Here is a 12,376-nt window from a genome sequence, read left to right on the forward strand (position 1 = left end):
TGTGTCCGTGTTTTAGCTGTTGTGAACAGTTGTTTGCTAGACTTTTAAAATGCATCTATTTAGGAATTAGATTATGCTGTGAGGGCTGTCAAGTCCTAGTTCTTTCCAACCTTTCTCTGAGTTATGGATTATGATTACATTACTTCCTATTTATATTATTTATTTACTCAACTCTTTATTGAATGTATACTTTCCTCAGTAATACATAGTGCATGAGCATTCTTATATAAAATTCAAAAAACTTAAAATTCCAGAACAGGAAAGAAACAGTGGTTGATGATAACAATACCTCGAATTGATAGACACTTTGTATGTTTCAAAGTACTGAAAAAGTACTTGAAAATACTTGAGTTTTCAAATAACCTTATGGGGGTCTTGATTTTCAAGAGTTTATATTCTGATAATGTTGATTCCTATCATTTTTCTTCCTTTTTCTCCATGTTCTTTTTTTCTCATACTTTTTTTATTATAAAAGTAACATTTACTTGTAACCAAAGTTTGAAAAATACATCAAAGGATCCTAAGATCACCCTCAACCCACTGAAGGTGTGATTGCCCCTTGAAAGGATGCCCCACCACATATCCACCGATAGTATTTGAGAATGCATGTTTGCTCAACCTTGCTAATACTGAGTACTATCAGTCTTTGTAATCTTTGCTAATCTGATGGGTAAAAATCATACCTGTTATTTTATTTTGTAGTTCTTATTAATGACATTCGGAACATTTTATTTTCATCTGTTTATTGATCCTTGTCTTTGAAAGTTGACTATTCATGCCTTTTGTTCAGTTTTCAGTCTTTAAAATAATTTTTAGAGTTTTTAAATATTAAGTTCTTTAAGCTTTGTATTTATAGTTGATTCTTTTTTGCTGATTATCATTTGCCTTTAAATTTGTGGTATCTTTCACTGTGTAGAAAAAATTTATTTCAGACAAATTTATCAAATTTTTCCTTTTTTTAGCTGTGGAGTTTCATATCATGCTTAAAATGTGGATCACAGACACTAAGATATATTTTCTATTATTCAGAAAATATAATATAAAATATTTATATTTTATTTTAAATATTAAAATGTGTAATCAACCTAGAATATATTTTTGTACACTGTGTGGATTAATTCCAATTTTATGAATATTCCCCAAATCCAACTTATTACATCGTTATTTATTAAATAATAATCCATTCTTTCCCCTCTAATTGGAAATATTACCTTCACTTTATTTAAAATTTCCATAGATAGGTGATTCTATTATGTTGATTTAATTTTGTATCAGAGCCACACTTTATTGTTTTTAGTTTGTTATAATATTTGGTAAATTTTCAAATTCCCAAGAAGAAAATTATTATAATTACTTTAACTCCATAGATTAATTTGATGTCTTCACAATATTGAGTTTTCTCATCCAGAAATGTGTCTTTCCACTTACCATAATTTTCTCCTACATCCAATAGTGCATCTAGGTCTTACACATTTCTTGCTAATTTTATATTTAAGTGCTCAATGTAATTATAAATGTGCTCTTTCCTTTACTTGCATCTTCGCTTGTTAATGTATCTATTTCTTATCTACTTCCAGTCTTAGCTTTTTGTGTTCTATTTATCTTTTCAGCCCCCTTAAATCCTTTCTAGAACGTATGGCATATAAAATAAAAAAATATTTTAACAATGTTATAATATCCATATTTTGCTAAAAAGCTTAATGTGGCACAAGAAGCCGATTTTCACTCTTTGGAAATAAGACCAGTATTTGCAGTGGTTGGCTCTCCATCAAGCCTTCCCCCGCTTTTTTGGAAGTTTGCTTCTCAGACTAGAGCTTGGTTTCAAGTCTTTGATGTAAATGAATTACTTTTTGGGGAAAAAACAAAACTATGCCATACTAGCCTCTCAACTACAGTTGTTTGCTTGCTGTGCCATGGCATTCTAGCAGTTTTTTGAGTCATTAAAAGCATTTAGAATGCTTTTTCTGTCTTAAAAGGTTACACTTGATTACACAACGCCTGGTTCTGAGGAAGATCCTCCTGGGAGTATAAAGAAACATGTTTTCTTCTCTCAAGTATGTTACAATCTCACTGGAGAGAGAAGGCATAATGCAATTTAAGCAATACAAGGTGACCCTGACATACAAGAATAGGTCAAAAGGTAGCATTTGATTAATAGCTAAATAATGAGCACTGTTCAGTAAGACTTTATGTATGTCAGGTGCTTTATATACAAGTTATTTAATCTTAACCAACAAACTGAAGGTATTATCTACAGATGAGAAAACTGAGATATAAAGAGATTACTTTACTAGTATCATGAAATGAGTGAGGAATTGGGCTGGAACTCCAACTTGGATCTGTTTGATGCCAAATATAATACCTGCCTTTTCAACTCTGCATATTCTGTCTCAATGTTTCAATGCTTTTGAAAAGTAAATACAGTGTTTTGACAGAGTTTCCTGTTCTCTCCTGATCCGAAATGCTGCTGGAATCATATCTGTTATATCAAATTATAGTCTGTTGCAGTGATTCTCAAAGTGTAAGGGGACTCTTGGGGCCCTCAAATCCTTTCACTGGGGGCCTCAGTGTCAAATCTCTTTTTGCAATAACACTAAGATATCATTTTCTTTTTTTCACGGTGTAGATATTTGCCCTAGTGGTGCAAAAGCAATGGAAGGTGAAACTGCTGGTGCCTGAGTACAAATCAAGCAGTGGCACCAAATAACAATGGCCATTGTATTCCTCACTGACACACTTGCAGTAGGAAAAACAGACAAACAAACAAACACCAAAAAGCCCTCCATTTTACTTAAGAATGTCCTTGGTGAAGCAATAACACTTATTAACGTAGTGAAATACTGACACGTGGGTACGTGTTTTCTGGATGATGAAGTAGAAAGTTCTCCTAAGGTGCTTCTGCTGCAAAGTGATGTACGATCCTTATCTTGAAGAATGTGCTTGTGCATGTGTTTGAGCTGAAAGATGAACTAGCCATTTTTTTCATGGAACACGTTTTTACATGAAAGACAGAAATAAACATGGTTTTCAGACTTGGATATATGGCAGACGTTTTCTTGAAAATGAACAAAGTGAGTCTGAAATTTTCAAGCAAAACTGTCAATATGTCTTGCCAGTGATAAAATCTGAGCTTTCAGAGCAAGAATTAGAACTTCAGGAAATTTGTATCTAACATCATAAGCTTGACAGCTTACCAACAGTAAAAGAGTTTTCTGATGATAGATATTGGTAGTGGTATTAACAAATATGATTTTTTGGATATTGTATGATGAAATATGCCCACATTTAGAACTCAGTAAACTAACATTTTTCAAATATCTGGTGCATGATGTTGTAAATCACACGTGGTAAAAGAAATTGAAAGTGTGAGATAGACCAATGGGTTTTAATGTAACCGGGTCTGAAGAGTTCACTGATGTGGTTTCAGACTCGGAATTGCAACCAATCTTTATAAAACTACCATTTGTTGAGTCTTAAAGTAGTATCAAAGAAGAATATCCAAAATTACACAAAAAACTGATTAAAATATTCCTCCATTTTCCAACTACATATCTGTGTATGACCCAGATTTTTTCTTATATTATATCTAAAACAACCTTATATATTATATCTAAAACAACCTTTCTTATAGTATATCTAAAACAACAGCTTAAATGCAGAAGCAGAGATGAGAATCCAGCCGTCTTTAGTTAAGCTAGATATTAAAGAGATCTGCAAAAGTGTAAAACAATGCTATTTTTCTTACATTTTTTGGGTGAGGGGAATAAATATAGTTATTTCTATAAAATATGCTATTTATATTAACATCCTATGAATTTATTATTGCTATTTCACAACAATTTTTTAAAATTAATTTATTTATTTTTGGCTGTGTTGGGTCTTCGTTTCTGTGCGAGGGCTTTCTCTAGTTGCAGCAAGTGGGGGCCACTCTTCATCGCGGTGCACGGGCCTCTCACTATCGCGGCCTCTCTTGTTGTGGAGCACAGGCTCCAGACGCGCAGGCTCAGTAATTGTGGCTCACGGGCCCAGTTGCTCCGCGGCATGTGGGATCTTCCCAGACCAGGGCTCGAACCCGTGTCCCCTGCATTGACAGGCAGATTCTCAACCACTGCGCCACCAGGGAAGCCCTACAACAATTTAATATTTTTTTTAAATTTTCAATTTTAATGTGGAAAGTATTAGAAAACCCAAAATTCCCAATAATTAAAAACATGTAAATTGGTCCTGAGGCCAAAACTTTTCAGTTCCACTGATCCATATCCATAGAGGTGGTATGATAGAGGCTCTGTTCAAATTTTTTTCAGCCTATTATCTCTCTGTTGTTCAGTTTGAATATTCTGTTGATTAGTCTTCAAGTTCACTGATTCTCTGCTTTGTCATCTCTGCTCTACTGTTGAGCCTATTCAGCACATTTTTCATTTTGGTTATTGTATTTTTCATGATACCATAATTCCCATTTGATTTACTTCAATAACTTCTATTTATTTTCTGAGATTTTTCATTTACTTGTTTCAAGTGAATCTGTAAACGACTGCTGAAGCTCTTTTTTTTTTTTTCTGGCCGCACCGCAAGGCGTGTGGGATCTTAGTTCCCTGACCAGGGATTGAACCCGCGCCCGCTGCATTGGAAGTGTGGTGTCTTAACCACTGGAAAGCCAGGGAAGTCCCTGAAGCATTTTTATGATACCTCCTTTAAAATCCTCGTCATTAGTTCCAGTATCTGATTCATCTCCATATTGGCATTTATTGATTGTCTTTCTCTGGTTCTTATCGTGATGAGTGACTTTTTATTGTATCCTGGAGACTCTTGATCCCACCTACATCTACTTTGGCATGCCGTCACCCTGTTTAGCGTAGGTTCTGGTCTGCTTTTTTTTTTTTTTTTTTAAAGAAATTCTTCATTTTTATTATTTATTTTATTTATTTATGGCTGTGTTGGGTCTCCGTTTCTGTGCGAGGGCTTTCTCTAGTTGCGGCAAGCAGGGGCCACTCTTCATCGTGGTGCACAGGCCTCTCACTATCGCGGCCTCTCTTGTTGCGGAGCACAGGCTCCAGACGTGCAGGCTCAGTAGTTGTGGCTCACGGGCCCAGCCGCTCCGCGGCATGTGGGATCCTCCCAGACCAGGGCTCGAACCCGTGTCCCCTGCACTGGCAGGCAGACTCTCAACCACTGCGCCACCAGGGAAGCCCTGGTCTGCTTTTGTGGGCTTTAATTACAGTGATACTTTAGTTTTCTGAGTCTTTGCCATGTTATTGTGGTCTAATTTGTTTTTCTGGTGTAAGACTCCTGCTTTGCTTTGTCTTAGCAAGACTCCTGCTCAGTTTTCTCTGGTGCCACCTGCAGGGGCAGAAGGTATGTCCCCAGTGCGCCTGTTCTCACTGTGTGACCTTCTGGGGGTGGAGGACAAGCCCCTGGGCCTGGTTGTGCCACTGGTTGAAAGGCAGGGAGACGCTGCTTTGGTACCTTGTTGTGGAACGGGGTCTGGGAGGTCCTGGGACTTCGCTGATGCTGCTGTAGGCAGATCAGATGGCCCCCTCAGACACCAGCTAAGGAGCAGGGATTGTGAAGGTCTGCGGCTTTGCTGCTCCAGCTGTTGCAGGCAGATGAGACTGCACTGGGGCCCAGCTTTGCAGTGGGGGCTGGAACAGCCCAGGGCTTCCACTGGTGGGTGGGCCTGCCTGCAGGGGCCCCCGTGGTGGAGCAGTTTAGGGCTCCTCATTAGTACTTTGTTTGACTTCTCTTTTCCTTGTCCGTTGGCCACAGAAAGCAAGATTTTTTGTGGTTTTTTGATTTTTCGTTGTCTGTGCTCTTCGGTGGTTCCAGGCTGCAAGTCCTTCTGGTCGCCACTGTTGGGATACATGTGAAATGAAAAGAAAACCCAGGGGACTCACCATGTTGTCATTCCCAAATCCTGAGGCCCCTATCCATCCACCTTCTTCTATCCAACTTTCAATTATTTTAGCATTGTCTGCTGAATGATTTCAAGTGTATTTAGAGGACAGACCAAGGAAAAGTGGGTCTACACCAACTGGTTTTGAAATCAGACATCACTGCATATGTTTTATGTAGAAAAATTTCAAAAATGGAAAAAACAAAAATGAAAAAATTTTGTCAAAGTAGGTTAACTTTTGGCATAGGCTGTGATCATAAGTGTTTTATAACTTAATATTTGTTTATTTCTTAGGAATTATGTTGGAATATGAGAAAAGTGGACAATTAAAGACCAAATCCATAGATCTGCTCGATCTCCATACCAGGTAAGCTAGCTATATAATGCAATATGTATTTCATATCCAAAATTGTGATTGGGAGACCCTGACATAGGATGGTGTGTGGGTGAGCTGCATAAGCCACAGACAATGCATTACTAATAAAATTGTTCCGGGGTATATTATTTCCTGTTTGTTTTGTTGAATTTTATTTGAATGTCTTGCTGAATGAGGAGGAAGTGGAAAAAGGATCATCAATCTTTCTTCTTCTTCTTCCCAAACCAACCTTATTTAAAAAGAAAAAAAATAAACCTTTTAGTTTGGAAATCTGTTTTGATTCATAACATTTGTTGGAAACCTTTCCAAGAGGCATTATTATCTTTTTAATTCTTATGAAAGTATAACTATTTTGACAACTGAGTTTTTCAAAGTCATCATTGTGAAACATCTCTGATTCATTTCCATTCCAAATATTCACTCTTATTCCGAAAGACTGTGTTTCTTGAGACCTGGGACCATATCTCTGACACTCCCAGGACTCAACCTATGGTAGGTAATAAATGTTAGTTGAATGAATGGTCTCCTAGCTCAGTGCCTTGCACAAAACTGGAGCTCAGCATATGTTTATTTATGAACAGGAAGAGGATGCTTATCAGATTTCACATTTCTGGGAAGCAGATGCTGAAACAGAAGTGGGTGGGTACAAGGTTACTGGGAAGTGACACCTGGGACACATCAGAGGATGAGGCACGTTTGGGCAGGAGGAGACATCAACCTTGATGATGATGCAGATTTGACAAGAGTCTCTCCAGCCCATGGGGGAAGCTCGGAGCAAAGCTTGCGGGTTTGAGGACCCCCCCAACGGGGCAGAAATGGAGAGGCTCTCGCGCGGCCCCCTTGCCTAGCCAGCGGCCGAGGGCTGTGGATAAGAGCAAGCCGTGGGCCCAAACACTAACATGGATCCTGAAGAAGATGCAGCTGGAGGCCGTCAGCCAACTTCACCTCCTTCACAGCAGCTGGGCCCTGAATCCTTTCTCGATATGCATTTGTGACATGTTTTGCAAAATGACCCTATTCTGGCTGTTTTGTGTTATACAGACATTAATATTTGTCTTGAATTAATATTATTCTGGACTAGCAAAATGTACCATAATTGCTGTAGATTATTTGAATACTGGGGAAAACTTGAATCTTTTCACACCAGTTCTCTTTCAGGGAAATAATGTTATAGCCCATAAGAAATCTAATAATAATAATAATAATAATTCTTTGAATGTTTGTTTTTGGTTAGGTACTTTCTCTTTCCCTAAAAATATTGCAAATCTAACCTTTCTAAGCCTCAGTTTCTTCATCACTAAAATAGTTGTGAAAACGTGTTAAATTAGAGGGTTGTTATAGGATTAAATGACAGAACATATGTAAGGTGCAAAGAATAGTAGGAGTGGGCACATTTAATATATGTTCATTTAAAAGAAAAAAGACACAGGAAAAAAATAAATAAAAAGAGCTCTTGTTCAGAAGCAGTATGCACTTGGCCTTCTTAGGTAAGCAAATGAGAATCTTTGTACACCTTCCTCAGGAGAAGTCTCAGTTAATGGAAAGGCATTGGAGAGAACCCAAGCAGCTTTCATCTGTGACACAACGCTCTTCAGTGATTTCTGTGATTTTTTTTCCCCCAGAAATCTCTTGGTAAAAATGATGGTGTTGTTGACATTTTATAAATCTTATGCTTCATAAAGCTATATAATCCTTTATGTAATAAATGTATATGCAATTTTTGACATAGACAAAAATAACTTTTTTGTTCTTGGTGAATTTCAGTACAGATGTCAATGCCTTAGTAGAAGAGATACAGAAAGCAGAACCTCTAATCACAGCTTCACGAGCAGACCAGGTCAAACTTTTAATACAGAGGTTACAAAATAAACTCGGACAGTACAGCAACCACAAATTCTATCTTTTTAAGGTAATGTCTGTTTTAAAGATACTAAGTAGAACTTCAGTGAATTAATTGATGTTCTATTAATCTGAGGTAAAGTACAAATCATGTTTTCTCTTTCACTCAGTTCCTCACACATTTTTGCTAAGACTAGGTCTTAATAAATGTTCGTTGAATGAATGAATGAAATTCAGAAACTTACTTCTTAACAGGTTCAATAAAGATTTGTACTAGTAACTTTAACTTTTCTTTATAATGATAAATCTAAAGAATAATCTAAGTTATTGAATAATTAAAATTTTTTTCCAGTTAGAGTAATATTAAGACATGTTTCATGGTGTATCAGTATTTCAAATTTTCTGCTTCCATGTGAACTAAACTATATTTTAGCAAATTATTTATTGATATGGATTGCATAATAATTTTAATTCAATGAAAATATGCTTATTTTCCTCTATTATTTTGGTGACTAAATTAAAACAAATGTAGTCATTTATTCAATAACAGCTTTTATTTTTTTTCTTTATTATTTAACAAAATTTAATGATTTATTCTAGAATTGATTTATATTACACTGATTTTATTTTTTATGACTTAAGTAGACTTGTTATTAAATACTCAGCTTATTTTGTCTGATGCAAAATATTCAGGCAATCTTCTGTATTCATCCGTTCCATTTACGAGAGGATGGTTATTCTTGTAATAGTTCTTTGTCCAGCAGGTGGCACTATTTAACTTCAAATATGAGCTCTATAACGCATGACCTTGTAATTTATCCTCCAAAGGGAACATTTTTGATAGTGAAAGAGGACACTATTAATAGTTACCCTCTGGCAGTAGACATAACTGGAACCGTCCCAGCCTAGCCAATCACTCTGTCTATAAGCAGACGATCCAATTTAAGTCTATTCATTCAATAAATATTAAGCGTCCACTATGTGCTAGACAGTGTAGGGATGGAGAGATAAATAACACGACATATCCTGACTCTGAAGGAGCTTTAAGATTCAAAAAGTAATGATACATTGTAAATCTGTATTTGAAACATATTTAGTTTATTTCCTATATACACTGTTTATGCATATATACAAAACCATGTGCAATATGTGAAAGAAAATATAAATTAGTGCTATTTGGTATTTTATAGCCATATCTATCTAAAGGTAAATCGATGGAAAACACAGATCCTATTATGTTTCTGTAATTAGTTGTAGCCACCAAATGTATCATTGGTCTTAATAATAGAAGGTCCAATGTATTTTTCTCATTTGTTCAGATATTTGATATTGTCCATTTATTATGTATAATTAAGACACATTTGAGTGTCTTCATTGGTTTGCAGTTAAAATGAATGAACTGAAGAATTTTGTTTGAGTTTAAAATAAGTGGTGTTTTCTTTCATTGAAGGTTCTCAGAGCACATATACTGCCATTGACCAACGTTGCACTTAATAAATCAGGCTCATGGTAAGATTCTCTGTTTATTTAAAACAATTTATTAGGCTTTATTTTTTAGAGCAGTTTTAGGTTCACAGCACAACTGAGCAGACGGTACAGAGGTTTCCTATAAAGCGTCTGCCTTGTGCCCCTGCGCACAGCTTCCCTCGCCATCAGCGTCCCCCACCGAGACCTGCATCTGTTACAGTTGTAGCCGATATTGATAGCGACACATCATTATCACGAATAGTTCATAGTTTACATTAGGGTTGACTCTTGGTTTTGTACATTCTACAGGTTGGCAAATGTATAATGACATATATCCACTGTTGTGGGATTACACAGAGCAGTTTCACTGCCCTAAAATCCTCTGTGCTCTGGTTCTTTATTTCTATGTGTAAGTCTGTGTCTATTTCTATTCTTTATTTCTAATTTTTAATAATCAAGGGGTAAAAGGTTTAAAATAAAAGTATCCATGTAAGGAAGACAACATGATGATTTGATATACATATACATAGTGAAATGATAACTGCAATCAAGTTAATTAACATCTCATCTCCATAGTTACCATCTTTTGTGTGTGTGATGAGAGCACCTGAAATCTATTCTCTCAGCATATTTCCGGCATTCAATACCGTATTATTAACTGTAGTCATCATGCCTGTACGTTAGATCTCTAGGCTTATTCATTCTACGTAACTGCAACTTTGTACCCTTTGACCAATGTCTTCCCATTTCTCCTCCCTAGTCCCTGGTAACTACTGTTCTACTCTCTGCTTCTGTGAGTTCAACTTTGTTGTTGTTGTTGTTTAGATTGCACATATAAGTGAGATCATATGGTATTTGTCCTTCTGTGTCTGGCATATTCCACTTAGCATCATGTCCTTCAGTTTCATCCATGCAGTAGCAAATGGCAGGATGTCCTTCTTTCTCATGGCCGAATAATATTTCATTGTAAACATATATATGCACCACATTTTCTTCACCTTTTCATCCTTTGACAGATGTTCAGGTTATTTCTGTATCTCGGCTATAGTGAACAATGCTGCAGTGAACATAGGAGTGCAGGTATCGCTACGAGATCCAGATTTCGTTTCCTTTGGATATATACCCAGAAATGAGATTGCTGGATCATATGGTAGTTCTATTTTTAATTTTTTTTGGTAACCATCATACTGTGTTCCATAATGACCATACCAATTTACATTCCCCAAGAAGCTAGGAGGAAAATGCCTAGAAGAGAACCGCAGATATACTGCCTTGTCAGCCTTCCTGTTTAGTTGGGTGTAGATCAGAATCTTTCACCTTTTATCATAACCACTTGACATTTAGACTGGCTTTTCAATTTTGTGCATTTTTTTCTGTGCTTGGGAAATATTTTTCCTAATGGAGTATTTAAGGAATAACTAAGATAGTCTTAATTTAAGCTATTGGAGGTCAATATATTGATACTAACGATTCCTATAGTAGAATAGTCATGTTAAAGGATTGTTAAATATTAAACAAATATTTATTGAACACTTAACTATGTCAGTCATGTTCCAGGGCCTAGGGATGATGGTGGTAAACCAGACGGCTAGAAGGACTAGCATATATGAAAGAAACAATACAGTTCTTCAGAGACTAGTGGGAAGGGGAATGTGGCTGATCAGGGTGTGCTTTTGGGAGAAGTTGAGGTCCCAGGGGTAGCCAGGACTGCTGGCCTTGCGGACCACGAGCAAAGTTTGAATTTTCCTCTAGGTCACTGGGAAGCCATCTGAGGAAGGTTAAACAAAATAAATCCAATTTTGGTGAGGGAAATAGATTTGTAAGGGACATGTGTGAGTCAAGCCCTATTAGAAGGTGGTTTTATTTGTGTGGGCAAGAGATGGAGACAATGGAGCTAGTGAGAAGTGACCATACTAGGGATGTATTGACTGGGCTAATAGAATTTACTGATAGATTGTGTGTGGGATGTGAGGGAAAGAGAGGAATCAGAGGTGATGCTAAGACTTTATGGTCTGACCAACGGGACGAATGATGTTATTTGTTGAGATATATTAGAGTTTCAGAAAATGTTACTGATGATTAACATTATTTAATGATATAACTATTTATATTGTAAGAATGATTATTGGAAGGATTACTCTTTATTTTATTTAGTAACTCCTTTTTGGGTTTGGGATAAAATTGGAAAGTTTCCAGGTCAAAGGTTAGATATTGTTCCCAATTTGTTTGTTCTGCCTTCACAACTTCCATTGTAAAAAGCAAGGTAAATGGGGTTACAATTCTGCAGGCAAAAACAATGAGGTCTTTATTAACACATTGCTAGTTACACCTTGTGAGGTATTTATATTGCTTGTGTTAGCTTTATCACAGGAAGCTATGATCGGACATGCAAACTCTGGGACACTGCCTCTGGAGAGGAACTTCACACCCTGGATGGTCACAGGAATGTGGTTTATGCCATAGCATTCAACAATCCTTATGGGTAAAAAGACATTCACTTGTTCACTTATTCCTTATTAATCCATTCATTCTTTTATTCATGTCTCCCTCTATCTATTGGGGAAGGAAAAGAGGAAGACAAAGAACTAAAAGTTATTGAGTGCCTGACATGTGCTTTGAAAACCTTTTAAATACCTTCTTCAGTGCTTAAAGGAGCTTTGGAATAGGTATTACTGGTTTCATATAACATATATAAAGTTCAAATACCCTTCCCAGGTTCACACAGTAGTAAAGAGAAGAGCAAGAGTTCAAGCTTTTTTTGTTATTGAGCTGCATGAGCTGCTCGTAAATTTTGGAGATTAATC

The 12,376-nt window shown here is 36.5% G+C and overlaps 1 protein-coding gene across 3 annotated transcripts in view; it reads left to right on the forward strand.

Moving 5' to 3' along the window:
- DAW1 (dynein assembly factor with WD repeats 1) overlaps positions 1-12,376 on the forward strand; it is a 44,144-nt gene that overhangs the window by 7,095 nt on the left and 24,673 nt on the right. For 2 of the 3 annotated variants that reach the window (XM_059927452.1, XM_059927451.1), the window contains exons 2-5: positions 6,185-6,257; positions 8,031-8,175; positions 9,556-9,614; positions 11,932-12,054. In XM_059927452.1, the coding sequence (XP_059783435.1) occupies positions 6,185-6,257; positions 8,031-8,175; positions 9,556-9,614; positions 11,932-12,054 (400 nt within the window). The remainder of the gene's footprint in view (positions 1-6,184; positions 6,258-8,030; positions 8,176-9,555; positions 9,615-11,931; positions 12,055-12,376) is intronic. The other variant, XM_059927453.1, reaches the window with a different exon arrangement.

The sequence above is a fragment of the Balaenoptera ricei genome, chromosome 7 (assembly GCF_028023285.1).
Source record: "Balaenoptera ricei isolate mBalRic1 chromosome 7, mBalRic1.hap2, whole genome shotgun sequence".
Taxonomy (NCBI): Eukaryota; Metazoa; Chordata; class Mammalia; order Artiodactyla; family Balaenopteridae; genus Balaenoptera; species Balaenoptera ricei.